The sequence below is a fragment of the Sus scrofa genome, chromosome 5 (genome assembly GCF_054392235.1).
Source record: "Sus scrofa isolate SSC_HxYL_T2T_F1_AM1 chromosome 5, Sscrofa_HxYL_maternal_Yorkshire_Landrace_v2.0, whole genome shotgun sequence".
NCBI classification, from domain to species: domain Eukaryota; kingdom Metazoa; phylum Chordata; class Mammalia; order Artiodactyla; family Suidae; genus Sus; species Sus scrofa.
Genome location: NC_139387.1, coordinates 49,854,206 through 49,875,531, shown reverse-complemented (window position 1 = coordinate 49,875,531; position 21,326 = coordinate 49,854,206). Strand labels below are relative to the sequence as shown.

Sequence of the window (21,326 nt, the reverse complement as noted above, 5' to 3'; positions counted from 1 at the left end):
TGCTTGGTTGTACAGTAAGTGTACACTTAATTTTATAAAAATTAAACTAGTATTTAGTTTCCAAAGTATTTGTATCATTTTTCATTCTAACCAAGAAATAAATTTCTGTGATTTAAACTTGAAAGGACTTAGAAATTTTGAGATAATTATTCACACTTAAATATCTTTAAAGAGGAAGCAATCACTAGTAACAAAAATGTTTACAGCTTCCAGAGAGTTTTCATTATCCTAAGCTAGTACACAAAACTACGTATTTCATTGTCCAGCCATTTGTACTTGGTCATTTGGCCAAAGCCTATTTAGAAAGCAAAAGGACTCTTTCTCTCCAGATCATTTCCAGACCAACAGACAACAATGTGTCAATAGACTCTGTAGCCAAACCATGCCTATTTTCTAAAGCAGATATGATATATAAGCCTTGACATTAATAATGTGTGGACTTAAGATTCTTAAACAGAATAGGTACTGTAATATGGAATAAACACTCCAAAATGATCAAGCACTAGTCCATAGCTCTTGTCCCCAAATCATAATGACTTGCCACTTCAAAACTCTCCCTAGGTTCCATTTTAGTAAGCACAATTATATAATAGCTGCTTTTAACAGAACTAAACAAGATGTCATTCTCCCAATGAATCTGGTATTGTCAGACATGTAAGTTCTGATGGACTGACACAGTTTCAGCCCTCAATATCATACTAAACTCCTAGACATAAAGTTTAGTATTTACTGCATAAGTCCAGAGTAGAGAAAACTCACATGTCGTTCCTACCACTGCTTTCTCACTACCTTCCAAAAGGTCCCAAAAGTACAAGGATGACTGCTCCATCTGGTCTTCAACACTGACAAGGAAAAGCAGCAGCAGAACAAAGTGGCTTTAGAGGTACATATATTTATATATGGAGCAGTACAATTTATACAATATAATCCATCAACAGTTAAGACAGTCAATGTTAATTTTGTGGCTTTTTTTTAAACTCTTTGGAAATGAAAAATTGAAATTTTATAAAAAATGACTAAATGTCCACTTATGGATCTCAAATGTATGCATTTTTTTCTTTAAAACATCTAAAATAAAGATTTTTACCAAGCACAACTATTAAAGAATAGACCAAAATGACTTTAAAGCAATCAATGTAGTATCATTCATTATCAAGCATATGTCCTAGATAAAAGAAGAGTGGAATGGAAATATTAAGAGCCACATTTGACTTTAAAGAGAGCAGCTCATTTTTCAAATTATATTTCACATATTAAAGTAAGCTACATTCCTTGGATCTACCAAAGTGAAGCAGGAGAAGGAAGCAATCAAATAGGTAATGATGATGGAATGGACTATGGGAATGGGAATAAATAAATATGTGGCCATATAGGTAATTAAGAGTATCTGATTTCTTTCTGAACTGATAGGACTAACTTCAAATGACAAGTGAAATCTAACTCTGCTTTTGCATGGCTAACAGATACAATATTGAAACAACCTTCATATAATAAGCCAAAAGCATAGAGCTGTGCTCATTAGCTAGTTTACTCAATCTAAACAAAAACAGCAAATGAATAGCTAGAGGAGAAAAAAACTGGGTTGCCTTAATTTGCTGGTTTTATATTTTAAATTATCAGATGTGTTTCTTATTATTTTTTCACAGTATAAGAACACCAAATAATTCTCACTTTGACAGTTTAATGATACTGGCCAAGTTAAACTTTATTTACCTCCATTTAAGTACAGCAGTGGTACATAAGGAGGCAAAGACTCTCAGGTAAAAGAGCCTGAGATGGGAGTTTCCTTCACGGCTCAGTGGTTAAGGAACCCAACTAGGATCCATGAGGACCCCAGCCTCACTCAGCAGGTTAAGGATCTGGCCTTGCCGTGAGCTGTGGTATAGGTCGAAGACATAGCTGGGATCTGGCGCTGCTGCTGTGGTGTAGGCTGGCGGCTATAGCTACAGCTCCGATTCGACCCCTATCCTGGGAAACTCCACATGCCATGGGTACAGCCCTAAAATAGCAAAAAAAAAAAAAAGAAAAAAAAAAGAAAAAACCCTGAGATGATTACCAAAAAAACTTGAAGAAGAAACAAAATTAGCACGGTGGTTAATACCTGAATAAGGTTAAAACTTGATCAGACATTGTTTTTAAAATCCATATTACAATAACAAAGCAGATCGTTCAAATTTACTTTCCTTCTAGACAGTCATCCACTTTGAGTCTGGGTAGGCCAATGTTTCCAATGATGAATCAAATTAATGCCTTCTTAGTTAATTACATGTATATTAATAAATATCTATAACCACATACACATATGTATATTGTGTGTGTGGGTATATACATACATGTATATATACAGTTATATATATGCACACACACACACATATATGTAACTAAAGAGCTAGCTAAAGTGTTATGTGTCCGTCCTATTTCAGGAAAATGTTTTCATTAACTTACCTCAGACTTTCATTTCTTTCAGGACAGGTCAGTTTTGAAAATTTAATGAGGTAGTCAAGTTCTTTTAAAGGCAAATACACTGCACCATTCAAGCCCCCTTTGAAGTCTTTCTGCACATGTTCCTGTGTCAAGTTCTGTAATACATACTGAACTTGAAGTATAGTGCGAAGCTTTTTCTTCTCAGCCTCAAGTTTTAGCATGTGCTCCCTTCTCTGGGCTTTCTTCTGCGCTTTAAGTAGCTGTTAAAACAAAGCTAATTAAGGCTGACAACTCTCCACAACCCTATATTAGCAACCCATTAGTCTACAAAATTTTAATCCCAAAAGTTGAGATTAGATGATAAATCTCAAATATGTAACACTGACTGTGAAACTGACAGTCACTTAACCCCCTGCTTGGTTTTTGACCCAAGTAAATCACTGAGTAATAAGCTGGTCTGTCTCAGCTAACTGAAGCAGAAGAGTACAAATATCTGACCCCCAATTCCTATCACCATGATGAGAAGCAAAGTCCCTAACACTATGGTCCCTTTTAAACCCAAGGTTTTGCTTTCCCACATTATGTGTATCAAGCCTTTTTAGGCTATATTAAGAAAATGCTTCCATTTAGGATTTCGTTTTGTTTTAAATCTCATGTTCCAGAGGTCAAATATTTAAACTAAAATGGTTAATTTTCAACAAACCAAAGATGATTGGCTAAAGTATAAGGAATTGAAAACTAAACAGAAATAAAATATCTTACAAATATAATGCCAAAAAAGCCACAGTCAACAGTTTTTTAAAGTGAAATTAAAAGATATTCATAATAATTTGCCCATCTGTATGGAGCTTTATCTTCCAATATTTAGCTAACAAAACATACGTGGAAAATTACTGGAATTTAAGTTTTTCCTCAAATAAATGTATGTTTGTGTAGACTGAGTAGTCCTAAGTCTGTCTTAAAGCTCATAACTATAATACTAAAGTCTGATATAATACCTGGGTCCCAAAAGTGGCTTCTCCTTTATAAAATACCAATAATAAAAAGTACCATCTGCTTCCACTGAGAAACCTAAAAGGCCTTTTCTGCCCATAGTTATTTTCCCGTTTGTAATATTTCTATCCTATTAGATATTTTTCAAGGTATGAAGATTAAGAGAACAAAAAAAAATTTAAAAGAAGACTTTTCCTATAGATGAGTTAAAGTACTCTGATACAGCATCAATATTTAAAACTCTACAAAAGAGATGTTCATTCTCCTATTTGATTCAGATGGGAGGAGGGGACCTCAAGAAAAAGATTCATTATGGCGTCATTAATTTCTTTCTACAGGGTATGAAAGCAACTTAATGTGACTTGTGCTTCTACGAGAGGCAAGGGACAATGGGTAAAGATTTGAGACTGAGAGATGAACTGGTTGGGGGTTATGTGGGCAAGGATATTTTCTTCAGGACACACACCAGTAACACTTACCAAACTCAGTTTGTGCTTGAGAAGAGGAAAGTTGGGAAAGGTGGCAATTCTAGCTCTCCAGGACATCGGATTCTCCTGGACATAGTTTCATGATGGAGGAGGGAAAGGCACTTGGTGCTGAGGACATCTTTGGGACTATACCACACGATTACCTCAGACCTCTCTTTAGCCACCTCCCAGGTTGGATTCAGGGTGGACATGGGCCCAGCCCACCCTGAACTTCCCCTATCAAAGGATGCATTAGATTAAATGCTTATCTTTTTGTTTAGCTGCATCCCCTTAGGCTTCAGCTCCATGATGACAGGACTATATCTCTGTTGTTCACTAGTATATCACTGGTACCCAGCACTGTCTGACACATGACAGGCTCCAAGAAATTTATCCATTCAATCAAGTATCAAGTAAGAATTATGCTGACTCCTAGGTCATAATCAGATGTCACAAAAACCATTGACAGCAGACTATTTCTCCCTATTGATATGGAAACTAAGAAGACAGTTGCTTTCTCTTCTTCCAACTGAGGATTGGTTTAGAAAGAAGAACATTTGAAACAAACTTCTATCAACCAATAGTATTGAATCATAAAATTTATTTTCTGAACTATGACTAAAAATGATAAATCCCCACCAAAGGGCAAAAGTCTTATCATGAAGATAAAGAAGATGTGGTGGGCTGAACAGAAAGACTTTCAACTTTAGTTTGAAGGTAAAGAAGACAATGTTACACAAACTCAAAACAAGCTATCATAGAAGAGGCCTGGCAAAAGAAAGACTTTAGTAAAAAAGAGCCCCCAAATTACTAGGCTTGAAGATACTTTGCTATAAAAATAGTGAACCTACATAGGTGCCTGGTACATGGATGAGGTTTTAAAAAAAGATTTAAAAAGAAGAAAAGAACATCATATATTGAAAAAAATGACTGAATGGAAAACTAAAATTTGATAGGGTAACTCTGAGAAAAGAGAATTAATAGAATTTTTAAGTATTATAGAAGGATACTTGAAACTTCCAAGCAAATGGTAGATTTGAAAGATTTTTTTTTATAGGGAGTTCCCATCATGGCACAGTAGAAACAAATCCAACTAGGAACCATGAGGTTGCAGGTTCAATCCCTGGCCCTGCTCAATGGGTTAAGGATCTGGCATTGCCATGAGCTGTGGTGTAGGTCACAGATGCAGCTCAAATCTGAAATTGCCACAGCTGTAGGGTAGGCTGGCAGCTGTAGCTCCAATTCAACCCCTAGCCTGGGAACCCCCATATGCCATGGGTAAAAGCAAAAACAAAAAGAAAAAAAGAAAGATGTTTTTATAGTACAATGGACCAATACTAAATAACTTAACAGATGGGGGGAGGGGGAGTGAATCAATCACACAAGAATAAAAAAAAAATTTTTAAAAAGACTTAGAAATATTAAATCTAAGAGTTCCCATTGTCACTCAGCAGAAACAAACCTGACTAGGATTCCTGAGGATGCAAGTTCAATCCCTGGCCTTGATCAGTATGTTAAGTATCCAGTGTTGCCATGAGCTATGGTCTAGGTCACAGATGCAGCTCGGACCCGCAGCTGCAGTAGCTGCAGCTCTGATTTGACCCCTAGCCTGAGAACTTCCATATGCTGTGGGTGTGGCCCTGAAAAAGAAAAAAAGAAAAAAAAAAAAAAACCCGCAAAAGAAGTATTAAATCTAAAATAGCCTAGAAATATTTAGTAACTTTAGTAATAGAAAGTGTTAACATTAAGTAATGAATATGTGAACATGAGTTACAGTGTCCTATGGGTAACAAAAAGAGCTAATATCATCTTAGACTTGCATTAACAGAATTCCCATAAAAGAGAAGGTGGTTATATCTATACTAGGCTATTTTAAATTTCACACTACCTTTTAAAAGTTAATTAAATCAGACATCCAGAAGTGAGCAACCCAGAACTACATTATAAGGGTTAAGATGGTAGATGTCTTCAGCCTAAGAAAGATGTTTTGGGCTCTGTTTTTTTGGTTTTGTTGTTGTTGTTGATGATGCCAGAGAAATAGAGAATTTTAATTTACCGTATAAGATAGTATCCAAAAAAGTAGAAAAGACTATTTTTTGAAGCATGTGCCCTATCCCAGAAATAAATTTACCAAAATATTTCAATTGTTAGAACATGATCTTTAAAAGGGCCATCTATTTAATACTAAGATTCTAAAACAATGAAGAACACATCATATTAATTACTGATTAAATATGCAGGAGATAAAAGGGTGAATTGCCAACACACAGAATCTAATAAGCAGTGAGACCAGACTTGAATTAAATTTAACATAAACTATAAGTTTTCCTGGTAATAAGTGTCATGATCTTAAGAAGAAGAGTCTACCAATTATGCTTCTTATTATGTTAAATAATGCTAAACCTACAAGTCTATATTAAACTTCAAGCCTATATCCTGAAATATCTTTAATAAATGCTATGTCAAAGTAGTTTTTCCCCCTTCTCAATGATTTCTATAATTTCACAGTGAAATAATACCCATTAGATTACTAATACTTTATTCACAATGTCTCATATCCACATAACATATGCATTGAGACTCTAGAAATCTGAAACACAAGTTCTTCAGTAGCAATCCCATCTCCCTCAATAAAATATTAGCAGCAGTTGGATGAATGATAACCAAATACCATTATCAGACAATGACATTTTTCTTCAAAATCAGTGGTTTAATTGGCTTTAGGAAAAGCAAAGAAAACATACTCACATCTTGGCTCAGTCCAGAAAAGGTTTTCTGAAGTTCCTTGGCAAATTCTAAATTATGTAGCACTTCTTCATATTTCTCAACTGCTTCCTACCAAATAGGATGAGAAAATATCAATTCTGTGAACTTCTAAATACAAATATGTCTAAATAAGTAGTCATTAAATATGAGATTTAAGACTTTAGGAACTAGCCATTTACTATACATATTCAAAAAAGTAAGGAGAAAGTATTTAGTAGTTACATAAAGTTAAATTTAAAAATTCAGGCATTCCCATTGTGGCTCAGTGGTACCGAATCTGACTAGTATCCATGAGGACGAGGGTTCGATCCCTGACTTTGTGCAGTGGGTTAAAGATCCAGGAGTTCCCGTCGTGGCGCAGTGGTTAACGAATCTGACTAGGAACCATGAGGTTGCAGGTTCGATACCTGGCCTTGCTCAGTGGATTAACGATCCGGCATTGCCGTGAGCTGTGGTGTAGGTTGCAGATGCGGCTCGGATCCCACTTTGCTGTGGCTCTGGCACAGGCCAGTGGCTACAGCTCCGATTGGACCCCTAGCCTGGGAACCTCCATATGCCGCGGGAGCAGCCCAAGAAATAGCAAAAAGACAAAAAAAAAAAAAAAAAAAAAAAAAAGATCCAGCATTGTTTGTGGTGAGCTATGATGTAGGTAGCAGATGTGGCTCCAATCTGGCATTACTGTGGTTGTGGCATAGGCCAGCAGCCACAGCTCCAATCTGACACCTAGACTGGGAACTTCCACATGCTGTGGGTATAGTGCTAAAAAGACCAAAAAAAAAATTCAATTTTCTATACTAGAAATCTGAATAATAATTATTATTATAATTATTAAGCTGTGTCCATATCTATAAAGTCAAAAGTCAGGGAGGCCTGAGCACCGAGCCAGTAGGATCCCTCTGTCATTATTCATTCACTATACAAATATATTACACAAATAGTACAGTAAGGATCACACAGATGAAAGCAACCTCAATAAATTTATACTATGATAGAAAAGACTTGTTGGAGTTCCCACTGTGGCACAATGGGATCAGCGGCATCTTGGGCATCTGAGTTGCAGGTTCAATCCCCAGCCGAGCATGGTGGGTTAAGGATCCAGCATTGCTACAGCTGTGGTTTAGGTCACAACTGTGTCTTGGATCTGATTGTTGACCTAGGAACTCCACATGTCTCGGGGCAGCCAAAAAAAAAAAAAAGACTTATAAATAATTACCTATAACAGACAAATTAAGTATTATAACGGAAATACTGTGAACTTAAAGAAGCAAAATTTTTTGAGATTTTACAGATGAACAAAGCTGATCATTAGAGAAAGGGTAGTTTTTTTATGGGACTTTAACTTAAACCTATATGAAAGGACAAAAGGCCAGTCAGTATGAAACAGAACAAGGTGGGGAACTTGTCCAACCAGATAAAGACATATTATAAAGCTTGCATAATTAAAAATAGTATAATATTCTATTTCTAGGTAGTTATCCAAAAGAAATGAGAACATATGCTCACATGAAGACTTGTCAGAAACTTATATAACAGCATTATTCATTATAGTCCCAAAGAAAAACAATCCAAATATCCAGTAACTGTTAAATGGATAAACAAAGGAATTCTAGTTAGCAATAAAAAGAAATGATTTTTTTTTTTTTAATTTTTTTTTTTTTTTTTTTTTGTCTTTTTGTTGTTGTTGTTGCTATTTCTTGGGCCGCTCCCGCGGCATATGGAGGTTCCCAGGCTAGGGGTTGAATCGGAGCTGTAGCCACCGACCTACGCCAGAGCCACAGCAACGCGGGATCCCAGCCGCGTCTGCAACCTACACCACAGCTCACGGCAACGCCGGATCGTTAACCCACTGAGCAAGGGCAGGGACCGAACCCGCAACCTCATGGTTCCTAGTCGGATTCGTTAACCACTGCGCCACGACGGGAACTCCAGAAATGATTATTGATACATGCTGTAACATGGATGAACCTCAAAAACATAAGAACAAAGTCTAAGAAGCCAGATGCAAGACCTTTTTACAAAATCTCCAGGAAAAAAAAAAAATTTATAGACATAGAAAGCAAATAAGGGCACAAAAAGGTATTTGAAGGGGTTATGGAAATGATATAAAACTGGACTGTGGCGTTCCAGTTGTGGCTCAGCGTTAACAAACCCAACTAACATCCATGGAGACACGGGTTTGATCCCTGGCCTCGATCAGTGGGTTAAGTATCCAGCATTGCCGTGAGCTGTGGTGTATGTTGCAGACGTGGCTTGGATCCTGCGTTGCTGTGGCTCTGGTGTAGGCCGGTGGCTACAGCTCGGATTGGACCCCAGCCTGGGAACCTCCATATGCTGTGGGTGGGGCCCTAGAAAGACAAAAAGACCAAATAAATAAATAATACTGGATTGTCATTATAGTTATAACTCTACAAATTTACTATAAATTATTGAATTGCACATTTAGAATAGGTTAATGTTACATTTGTGATACCTCAATAAAGCTATTTTTAAAATAATCTGATATAATCTAAGTCTTTATAAAGGTATAGAGCAATAGAAACATGTGTACTACCTGTCTTAGCATAAACTGGTACAAGAATTTTGGAAAACAATTTGGCATTTTTACTATGAAGTTAACTACGGGCAAACTACATAGCCCAATGATAGGTATATACCCTGAAAAAATCTTACACCTGTACCTCAATAATATATATAAGACTGATCAAATTAGAACACCAAAAAATAATAGCAACTCAAACATCCATCTACTTACAGACTACTACCGAGTAAAGAAAAGCAAAAGAAATACAGTAACTTGCATCAATATAAAAATCCTAAACATAATGAGTGAAAAGGGTAAACTGCAGAAAATACAGTATAATGTTTATTATAAAAATTCAAAAAAGCAATTTGAAAAAAAAAATTCAAAAAAGCAACCCTAACAGATACAAGGACAATAAATAAGTTCTACTAAAACAAAAGGAAGAAAATAAAGGGGGTAAAATTCAGGATCAGGTTATAGGAAAGAGAGAGTTCTGGAAATGAGCTTCAATTATATTGATAATACACTATTTGGATTGAGTGGTGGGTTCCAACACTCACTTTATTACGCATTATAACTTCTACGTGATATTTTGTTTGGACTACGTATTCCACATAAAAGGGTAGAGAGGCCCCCCAACTATAGAACGAAGAATGCACAGATAACAACCATAGTACACAGTCCTCAAAGGGATATAAAGCTAGAAAGGAATATCCCTTCTTATCTACTCCCAAATGTTAAGTATTAACTTTGACTCAAGAAAAGCAGTATCAAAGGGGAATTACCTCAACTTCTCACTATCAAATGTGGATGCATCCTTTCTTTCTCCCTTTCTCTATACGGTGTTAGAAATATCCTTCTACCTGTGCCCTGGATCCTAATCAATTCTGCCTTCATAGGAAACCTTTTTTTTTTTTTTTGGCCTTTTTAGGGCCAAACCCTCAGCACATGGAAGTTCCCAGGCTTGGGGTCTAATCAGAGATAAAGCTGCTGGCCTACACCACAGCTCACAGCAACACCAGATCCTTAACCCACTGAGTGAGGCCAGGGATCAAACCAGCAACCTCAGGGTTCCTAGTCAGATTCGTTTTCGCTGCGCCACAACAGGAACTCCACATAGGAAATCTTAATTCCATGATTCCTTCTTTAGCGTCTTGAGCTTCTTCCTCTCTGCTGATGCTTAAACCAACATTTAACAAGTTCAAGTCTCCCTGAGCCCAAATAAGAAAAATAAAAAGTAACTTTCTGGCACCACCTCCTTCCAGTCTCAGACAAATTTCAAAAATATCTACATCGTCTCCATTTCCTTTCAGCCCTTATCAACCTGAACTGTTTCCACCATTCCACTAACACTGTCCCCACCATTCCACTAGAACTGTCCTGGCTAAAATCAGCAATGTCAATCCCTTCCTTTAAAACTATGGACCTTTTTATGGAGTTCCCGTCATGGCTCAGCGGTTAACGAATCCGACTAGGAACCATGAGGTTGTGGGTTCGGTCCCTGGCCTTGCTCAGTGGGTTAAGGATCCGGCGTTGCCATGAGCTGTGGTGTAGGTTGCAGACGCGGCTGGGATCCCGAGTTGCTGCGGCTCTGGCGTAGGCCGTTGGCTACAGCTCCGACTGGACCCCTAGCCTGGGAACTTCCATATACCGTGGGAGTGGCCCAAGAAATGGCAAAAAGACAAAAATAAATAAATAAGTAAATAAACCTATGGACCTTTTATAGCTCTCACTTAGATTAACATCTCAGAAGACTAACATAAAGGCATCCTTCTGCTCTAAAAACATCTCCCGATTTTTTATAACACTAAATTTCCATTTTTCTCCCATTTCTCCATATTTTTATTTACCAGCAATTTTTCCATTAATTTTTCTCAGCTCAGTTTTAAGCACTTATAAAATAAAGAAAATAGGACCCACATCACAGAAATGTCATACAATTTAAATAATTTCATATTTATAAATTATTCAGAATGATGCCTGGCCCTAAAGTAAATTCACTATAAATATTTTTAGCAATTATTATCCAAACATGAAATATTAGAGTTCCTTAGCATTCTGTCCTTGGCTTCTTTTCTGCTTTCTTTTTCTTTTTTTTTTTTTTTTTTTTTTGCCTTCTCTAGGGCCGCTCCTGTGGCATATGGAGGTTCCCAGGCTAGGGGTCGAATCAGAGCTGTAGCCACCAGCCTACACCAGAGCCACAGCAACACGGGATCCCAGCCGCGTCTGCAACCTACACCACAGCTCATGGCAATGCCAGATCCTTAACCCACTGAGCAAGGGCAGGAACCGAACCCGCAACCTCCTGGTTCCTAGTCGGATTCATTAACCACTGTACCATGACGGGAACTCCTCTTTTCTGCTTTCTGTACTCTCACCCAAGATAGTCTCATCTTTTCTCATGGCTTCAACTAGCAGTCATACAGGTGATACATTTGAAGACTACACTTCTTTATGCTCCAGACCTTTTCTTAAATACTTATTAGATATCTCAGTCCTTAATGTTTCACAGGCACATTAAAATCAATGGTCCAAAATTGAGTTCTTTATCCTATCCTCCCAACACATTCTTCTTGCCCAGTGTTTCAAAGCCCAACAAATGGTTTTGCCATCCGTCCACCTGTTCAAGCCAAAAGCCTGGAAACCACTCCTGGCTCTTCTCTCTATTCCTACATAATTACAAAGCTATGTTGATTTTACCCCTCAAATCCAGCTATTATGCTCAAAACCCCTCTGCCACTTTCTGGGTGCCAGTTCCCAAGAGCTCTGACCTAGACTACAGCTGTAGGAGCTCACTTGAGTCTCAGTTCTCTATTTCAAATCCAGATCTGAATCAAAATAAAGTTACAAATGGGACTCTAAAAAACTTATTAAGATATTTTTCTTACTACTAAAGGAGAAATCTAGGTTTATGTAGCAATCTTAGCAAAAGCTTAGAAATCTATAGCTTAGTCTCAACAGGTTACCTAAGAGTGACTACTAAAAGAGGTTACAGTGACTATGCGGATGAAATGATCATGCAGATCACAGTATTACAAATATCTGTTGGGTGAAAGAAGAAACACAAACCGAGTGATAAAATTTCTAATCAACAATACTGAAAACAGTACCAAATCAAATCTATAGTACACAGCAAAAGCAGTGTTTGAAGGAATAGTCACAGCTTTAAATATTTATCGGGGGGGGGGGGGGGAGAAACAATTAAGCAGTCAGCTTAAAATTAGAAAATGCAGTAAATAAACCAAAGGAGAGCAGAAAGATAAAAGGAGTAAAAGAGAAAAAAATAGGGAGTTTCCACTGTGCTGCAGCGGAAATTAATCCGACTACTATCCACGAGGACCCAGGTTTGATCCCTGGCCTCATTCAGTGGGTTAAGGATCTGGTGCTGCTGTGAGTTATGGTGTAGGTCTCAGACACAGCTCAGATCCCACATTTCTGAGGCATAGGTCAGAACTGTAGCTCTGATTTGACCCTTAGCCTGGGAACTTCCATATGCCACAAATACGGCTCTAAAAAGCCAAAAAGAAAAAAAGAGAGAGAGAGAGAAATAAACTTGTTATGAATAATTATTTTGCCCCAATCTTTGAAAATATATATTTTTTCTTTTTGGCCTCCCCATGGCATATGGAGTCCCAGGGCAGTGATCAAATCTGAGTCGGAGCTGCAACCTATGCCACAGCTGCCACAATGCTGAATCCTTAACCCAGTGGGCTGGACCAGGTGTCAAACCCATATCCCTGCCACTGCAGAAACACCATCGATCCTGTTGCACCACAGCAGGAACTCCTGCAAATAACTTTTTAAAACTGGATGATAAGTAGCTTAAAGGGAAAGTTCTGAAAAGTTCACTCCAAAAGAATAACCAAATCAATTTCCAAAGAAAAAAAAATGAGAATATTTTCAATGAACTCCCACCCAAAAAAGAACCAGGCTTGGTTTCAGAGAATTTTTTTTTTTGCTTTTTAAGATGGCACCTACGTTACATGGAAGTTCCCAGGCTAGGGGTCAAATCAGAGCTTCAGCTGCCGGCCTACACCACACCCACAGCAACCAAAGATCCAAACATCTGTGACCTACACCACAGCCCATGGCAAACCAAGATCCTTAACCCACTGAGCAGGGCCCGGGATCAAACCCGAATCTTCATGGATACTAGCCGGGTTTATTACCGCTGAGCCACAATGGGAACTCCCAGTTTCAGAGAACATCTCAACCAAACTTTAAAGTATTATGGAAACACTGACAATGTATTTAAAAAGGATGAATAAGTAGAGCACAGAGGATTTTTAGGGCAGTGAAACTATTCTGTACGTTACTCTAACAGGGATACATGCCATTATACATTTCTCAAAACTGACAGAATGTAGAACACAACGAGTTGAATCCTAATGTAAGCTACGGACTTTGATGATGATGTGTCAATGTAGGTTCAATTGTAATAATGAAGTACTTTGTTAAGGAATGTTGACAGTGCATGAGTAGGCTCAGGAAGTATACTGGAACTTTCTCTACTTTCTGCTCAATTTCACTGTGAACCTAAAACTGCTCCAAAAACAAGGTATATTTAAAAAAAAAAAAAAAAAAAAAAAAAAAAAAGGAGCAAAAATAAAGGCCAAAAAGTATCTTTATCAAGCTAAGTTGGAGAAGAGTATTTGTTTACACAGGCTTAAAGAAAACTCTGGACAGATACAAAGGAATTTATTAGAATCATAATACTAAGAACTTAGAGGAAGGACAAGGTAGAAGAAAAACTACCCTTTTTAAAATTTCCTAATTTCTAAACTATGTGAATTATTCCAACTTCAAAAACTAAACTTAGAGCTTTTTAATTAAGTACTATACAACTGACATCAGTGCTCTGAGGGATCAGATTACAGACTTTTTTCTTCACGTTCATTTGCATTTTCTAAATTTCTACCTTAAGCATATATTGCTTATTATATAAGATGTTATTTCCCAAAAGTATCACTAACTATATAATCATGTCTAAAAACTCAATATTCAATCATTTTATATTTAGTAAATCTATTATGTAATAACTATTTAAATGTTATGAACTATTCTAAGTACTAGAAATGAATAAACAAAATCTCTACTTTAGTGGAATGTAGAGACAAAACTTTACAGTTTGTCAGAGAAGTGCTTCTATTACGAAAACTGAAGCAAGGAAGGAGTTATGAGTGTGAACGGGGGAATAGTGGTATGGTATTGTCAGGACATGCCTTACTGAGACGACCTTCAAATAAAAAGCTGAAAGAGGTTGGGAACTGAACCATTTAGACATCTAGGAAAAAAGCATCCCAGGCAGTAGGAACAGAACATGCAAAAGCCCTGAAGTAGAAGCGTGCCTGGGATGTCTGAGGACCACTAAAAAGGCCAGTGTTGCTGAGATGAAGATGGCAAGAGAGAGAAGTCTAGGAAGTGCAATGAAGATGTAAAAGGAAGCAGGGAGCTTATTTTGTAAGGCCTTATAGGACACTCTGCCGCTGTGATGGAAATCAATGGGGACTCTTGAGCAAAGAAATGACCACCTGACTTGTATTTGAACATGATTACTGAGGCTACTAAGTTGAGAATCGACGTGAGGAGAGAGAGCAGAAATAGAAAAACCTGTGAGGAGGCCGTTACAGTAATGCAGATGAAAGGTGATATGGCTAGGACCAGGAAAGCAGAAACAGAATTTATGAGAAATGATCAGTTTCTGGATTTATTTTGAAGGCAGAACTGACAAGGCTTGCCAGTAGGCCAGATATGAACTATGAGAAGAAAAATGAGATATTCTCTAAGGTTATGGGCAACTCTATCCTTCTAGGTCATCAAACCATCAACTGGCACAGCAAAGATTAGAGGAAAAGGTTTTGGGGTGCAGAGTGAAATAAGAGTTTGCCAAAGGCAACTGGCCCTAGGAATTAGAGTTCAAAGGACTGATCTGTTGGCAATATAAATTTGGCATCTGTCAGGATATTACTCAAGAAATCAAAGTTAGTACTATAGAAGCAACATGTAGTTGTGAAGGCACTAATGACATACTGAGATTTAAGTTTGCTTAGCTGGAGCTCTGAAATATAGCAGGTCATCAACATTTCTTAGAGAGCTACTGTGAGAACCATCAACCTCTCCACTTCCATCCCCTGTATTTCCCCAAAGTCAAAAACACTACTATAACAGAACACTTCTTCCAAGAATATTTACAAAAAGTAAAGTTTCTTCACTTTTAAAGTTACTGAACATACCATGACTACTTAAAAACAAAGCCATATTAAAACTACCGGATATCCAGCAAAGTCCTTTCACCAGCTCTCTGACCACATCGTTCTTGGAGCTCACACAATTCAAATCTGTGCCTCAGCAAAATTGTAATTTACTACATCACAAAAATTCTAGGTCAGTGAGGAAGAGCCAGTATGGGAGGCGAAAAGTCCTTGAATGCCAGTATCTATGATATACAGTGAAGAATATTAGCTAAGAAAAGATAAAAGACAAGAGATCTACAAGCTAGATCAAATAGCTTTTAGATTGTGTCCCTTCTTAGGTAGGAGATATGATCGGGTCAAAATGGAAAATATCAACAAAAAAAATTTTTTTTTAATTTCCGTACTGCAGAAACTCTCCCCTTCACCATATTAAATAAAATGTGCAATTACCAGGTAATTCCAGGGCAAGGTAAACAATATTTTTAAAGGCTGTAAATGGTAAATATTTATAGTAAGATTTTTTTTTTAAAAGGCCAGATATATCTCTGACAGATAACCATGCCTCTTAACAAGGACTATGGTAATCCGGGATAGAAAAAAACAGGGAGAAACCATCAAAGGAATTAAGGGGAAGCAACCTAGCAAAAATCAAGGCAAGCTGTAGTAAATACTCTTTTACATTTTAGAGCAGAGTGATGTTGGGTTTGGAATACACCAGTTAACAGTAGGAATCTAGATTATTCCCCAATCTTCTTTAGTCCCCTCTGGTGAAAATTTAATTTAAATCCATATGATGGCGCTTAGTGAGAGTCTACATTTTCACTCTTATTGAACAATGCACAGTGCCATCCATACCATCTACAAGAATAAAAGAAGTAAGATCAAAGCTATGAGATCTAATAGGTGAAGACAAAGTCCTTTGAAAAATTCAGCGGATTCTCACTCTTCTTTTTTAGCCTATCAAATCTTTGGTCTCCCCTAAATTCATCTAGAGTTTTATTACGAAAAGGAAACCGGCAAGTGTGACCAAAAGATCATAAATCACTTACCAACTGGTCTGGATTAAGTTGCTCTCCATTTTTCAGGCGATCCTTATAATCTTCCAGTTTGAGCTACAAAAGAGAAACTAGTATTTACTATAGTCTGATATGACATTCCATAACAATTTCATTGTAAAAATACCAGACCATTTCTGATGAAAACAAAATTCTTGAAGCTATCAGCAATCGTAGATGAGTTCCAATCAGGGAAAAAAATACTGCACACAATCAACATTAGTCTGCAATTACAAAAGCAGAAATAAAACCCTTCTCTCTCTCTCCTTTTTTTTTTTTTTTTTTTTTGCTGCGCCCGTGGCATGCACAAGTTCCCAGGCCAGGGATTAAATCTGTGCCACAGCAGTAACAACGCCAGATCCTTAACCCATTGAGCCATCAAGGAACTTTGTAAAACCCTCTTCTCTTAATGGCCCCTATTTATAATTAGACCACTTGACATACAGGGATTTAACTAATTAATGTGCTCCTAACCAAGCAGTGCTCAATCAGGGGCAACATCTGCAGATATTTCTAGTTATCACAATTCTGGGGATGGGAGGGAGGCAGAGGGTGCTACTAGTATCTTGTGGGTAGAGGCCAAAGATGCTGATGAAAATCCCACAATGCACAGGACAGCCCCCCCCCCCACAACAAGGAATTACCCAGCACAAAATGTCAGTAGTGCTGAGGCTGAAAAATCCTGCTCTAATCTCATGCTTAAACTGTTACCTGTTGAATTATGTAGGCGTCTCTCCATAGGAAACTTCCTAATGTAAGTACAGAAATGTAAAAGAATTAAGGTAGCCTCGACTTGAAGCTAGAAATATAGAATTATAAGCTAGAAATCTAGAATTATAGTAGCCTTGAGTTTAAGCTATTTTTCATACAAAATTTGATATAAATAAATGACAAATAAACTGCATTTATTGTCCATAATGACATGACTTTATATGATATTCTAAAAGCAATGTTTAGGCTTCTTCCATATTGGCTTTATAGCTTTAAAATGCTTTCCCAGAAGTTTGAAACAAAACTGTGAGTAAGGACAAAATTGTTACTCAAAATTAAAAAAGTAACATAGTTAAGCTGAAGAGTATAATTATACATGTACATGTAGTTCCTCCACCTGGGGGAAGACATTAACGGGTCTCCATCAATAGGTCCAGCTCTGACTAGTTTCCCACAGTGGCAGGAAATTTGTGCTGACCCAGGCACATTCACCTTATCACACTTGTGATCAACTGCATGCATTCAAAAGACAACTGGTGAGAGCCAGGGCTACAGAGAAGCTACTAGTAACTGTCCTTTATTCACCATCTTCCTAGTGTGTGTGTTGGGGTGGGGGGTGGGAGGGAGAAAAAGAAAGAGAGTCAACCAGACTCTTAAAAAATCTCTTTACCCTCCTCCATTAAAAGCAACTTTCCTAAGGTTTAACTAGATCTTGGTATAAAAATATCTAAGAGTTCCTAGGTCCAGGCAATTAGTAACTCACCTCACTATCACAAGCAAAAGACAATCATGACACGACAAAGCAATGTGCAGTACTGTTTCACAGGCTACATGACTCAGGAAATGAGGAATGATGTGGACCTTTACATCAGCATTTACTGTAACGTCAGGCTAGTTATAACCCTGACTATCTTTACAAGGCTCTCTACAATGCTTTCACCTACCAATCTTAAACAATCACCTAGCAACACAAAAATCAGTGCTAAGCCATGTTCTGGCTCTACCATCCTTAAAGCTTCCAATGACTGCAGCAGCTATACTGCAATATCAACTGCTGCAGAAAGTCACAAGGAAAACAAGCTAAAAAAAATCAGGCTATTACTCATCTATGAAAAGAAACATTAATACCACACTCAAGGAATTAATCCAACCTAAAGTAGCTAGCTCTTCAAGTATTTCAACAGTAGCATGCATAATTTCACTGTGAAGAATATTTTTATTCGGGTATCCTGTCAAGCCAAACAGAAAGAGTTTAATAATGTCCACTATTAGCTTACTCGTATGTTTTCAGCCAGTTAAATCTCAAGGTTACTTAAATTTGGGGGAAAGAAATCTTTAGAAAGGAATACCCATGCGTCCTGATAGAAAGCAAAAATGTCAGTTCCTTAATCCTTATTTAAAGTGATGAATATACAGGCTGGGAGGAAAAAAAAAGTTACCTTCTTTTTCTCGATGTTTCTGATTTTGTGTTTAAGGCATATGAGTCCATTATCAATATATGTCTCATATGCCTGGGAAGGAGAGGCAGCAGAACTGAGAGTAGACTGCAAGGGGCTCACGGCCCTCTGGCTGTCCCCATGCTGACTGTGGTTCACTTGGGTCTTGGATGACTTCATGTTCCCCTCTTTCCCTTCCTCTAAATGGCCTGAAGGTGACTGGTAACCAAAAGGAGATGAAGAGAGTTGCACCATTGAAACAGATGAGGCTGAAGGAGGGAAAGGGGAAAAAAAAGTTAAGGATAAAAGTAAATTAGGTCTAGAGGCTTTAAATTCCCCTGAAAAGTCCAGACCCACGCCGTCAAAATTCTCTTCCACAGAAGTGAGCTCAAAACCCAATGATGCGTTAGATACCGTACTTCCATTTCACAGTCTTGGAAGCAATTAGTTCCAAGCACTGGCGCCTTTACCTAGGCAAAAATCTACAACATGGGGGATGGTTCCAGAAATTCAATTTCCCACATAGGGAGGAAGAGCAGCTATTATCAAGGAATGGCTTCAGAACTGAGGGCAATCCACATTCTGAGTAATTTCTATGGTCAAATGATGACACACACAAAATAAGCTTTCCCCATTGGGACAAGGCAGCCATTCCAACCCCTTTACATTACCTCTCACCACCAGCCCCAACTCTAATCACTAACAACGACATTTAAAAGAAAATCCCGAACACACAATTCTTTTACAGCTCTCATTCACTAAGACAAACTTCTTGAGCAAGAATGCTAACTTCCCTGTGATTGTTCTGGGGCCTACTAGGCAAGGTACTCTATCAAGCTGCGAGCGCCCCAAGTTGGTGCTCCGTTTTGTGGAGACTAACCCAGAACCACTCACACCTAAAAGGTTTCAGGGCTCATCCCAGGGAGCTTTACACTGCCCCGGTCTGTGGCCCTCACACCCCCTCCACCCCTGCACGTCGGAGCTATGGCCCCCACTCCCCTTGAGTAGCATCCCCAAAGCAAGGGCATAACAGGCCCCACGCGGACGCCGCGGACCCCAAACCCCGCAAGGCCCGCGCGAGAGGCGTCTCTACGGGGCTGGCACTCGGCGGCCCGAAGACAGCGACCCCCCGCCCTCCCCAGAGTCCTCGGGACGCCGAAGCACCCGGCCGGGGCCACTTCTGCAGGTGCCTCCTGCAGGAAAACGCACAGGCCACCTGCCTCCCAGGGCCCCGCCCCGAGGATGCCAAGCAGCCCAGCACCTCACGGCGTCGGCCGCCCAACTCTGCCCACCCTCGCCGGCCCCCACCACGCCGACTCAGGCCGCCGCAGCACGGCTTCACCTCCGCAGGCCGCAGAGGCCACTGCCGCCGCCGCTGCCGCAGCCCGGGCCAGCCTTCGAAAGCCGGCGGGAGCCAGGAGAGCTGCGGAGGTGGACCGGCGCCACCCCGCACTCGCGTCTCCTCCTCCCGTCTCCTTCCTCTCCCCTCCCAGTCCCCGCAGGCGGCGTCAGCGGCGCCGGGCACCCCGCCGACCTCGCCGCTCTAGCCCAGGTCCGCCCTCAACGCCGCGCAGCTTATATAGGCGCGCACCCCAACCGCGCGCGCGCGCAGCCTCTGGCCGCCGCCGCCTCCTCCTTCCGGAGCCCCGGCCCGGCAGCCGCGGGCCTCCGCCCGGGGGACGTTTGCACCAGGCCCAGCTGCTGCGGGAAGTCGGTCGCGAGAGGGCGCGTTCTCCTCGCGATTGCGCAGATTGCGGGGCACCAGGTGGGCCCGCTGAGTATGGGAGAGCCCGCCGGCCGCAGTCCCGGCAGCGTGCCCGACCTTGCTGATTGCATCCAGTAGCAACTGGATGTGCGACCTTGAACAGGTGATTTGGATTCCTCAGAAAGCGCCGCGAGCCCTTTGTGGACTTGCCGGTTAAACCGAGCTTGAGCCTCTGGTGGTTTCGGTAGGCACTCTTAAAATGCAGGGGTGCCATTGTCCCCCAGACTCCATCCTTCACGGTAGGATGGAGAAAGTCGCCGTTTCCTCAGAAAGAACTCGGCGTATAAGAACAGAATGTTCCAAACCATCATTGCTGTAAAAATGGAGTGGGTGACTCTGCAACCTTCAGTAATAATTGTTTATTTAGGCTGTGTTATTTGTTGCTTCTGAACACTAGTTCGTTGGCGCTCAGAGAAAAAAGCCGATAAAAAAATCTTGGTAAGGTTGCACTAAATTAAGAGAAAAGGCTGGAAATACCTCACTGTTTCTGGAGCCGAGTAGTGGAAAAGATAGTGTTTCTTATGCTATACTTCAAAAGAATAAGAGAAAAAAATGGAAAAACAAAAACCAGGAGTTACCTCAGCCCCAACATGTGTCCAGCTATTACACCAAATAGAACTGTCCCTAGGGCTTTGATAAAAATTATTTAGACTAGCAAGAGAAAAACAGAGAAAAAGTCAGAAGTGTAATCAAGGAAACAAAAGTCAAGTTTAAAAAGTTTTGGAAGAACCCACCCAAAAATTATCATGATTTTTTAAAACCATTTCTTGAGACAGTATTTTGCCAGTTATTATCAATGTTCTTTTTAATCCCTAGTAATCTAATATACCTTCTTGTTGCAGTTTAGCTTTGAATCTCTGACCTTGAGGGTGAGACAAATGTTAGATTGTACAGTTGTTTCATTGTTTATAACTAGAGAGAGAGTAGAAACTGTTGAGCCTGAGAGGAGGAAGGCTATGCCTTGGCCCTTGAAGAAGCAAAAAAAAAAAAAAAA

At 39.4% G+C, this 21,326-nt stretch overlaps 1 protein-coding gene across 50 annotated transcripts in view; it reads right to left on the bottom strand.

Annotated features, from left to right (window-relative positions):
• Window positions 1-20,280, bottom strand: part of CAPRIN2 (caprin family member 2) — a 44,717-nt gene extending 24,437 nt beyond the window's left edge. For 19 of the 50 annotated variants that reach the window (XM_084956391.1, XM_005664010.3, XM_084956393.1 and 16 more), the window contains exons 1-6: window positions 19,910-20,280; window positions 18,571-18,836; window positions 16,415-16,477; window positions 6,633-6,719; window positions 2,446-2,684; window positions 760-842 (exon numbers count right to left, since the gene is read on the bottom strand). In XM_084956391.1, coding sequence (XP_084812517.1) covers window positions 760-842; window positions 2,446-2,684; window positions 6,633-6,719; window positions 16,415-16,477; window positions 18,571-18,822 — 724 coding nt within the window. In that variant the 5' untranslated portion in view covers window positions 18,823-18,836; window positions 19,910-20,280. The remainder of the gene's footprint in view (window positions 1-759; window positions 843-2,445; window positions 2,685-6,632; window positions 6,720-16,414; window positions 16,478-18,570; window positions 18,837-19,909) is intronic. The other 31 variants (XM_084956392.1, XM_005664011.4, XM_084956394.1 and 28 more) reach the window with 3 other exon arrangements.
• Between the last annotated feature and the right edge of the window lie 1,046 nt (window positions 20,281-21,326).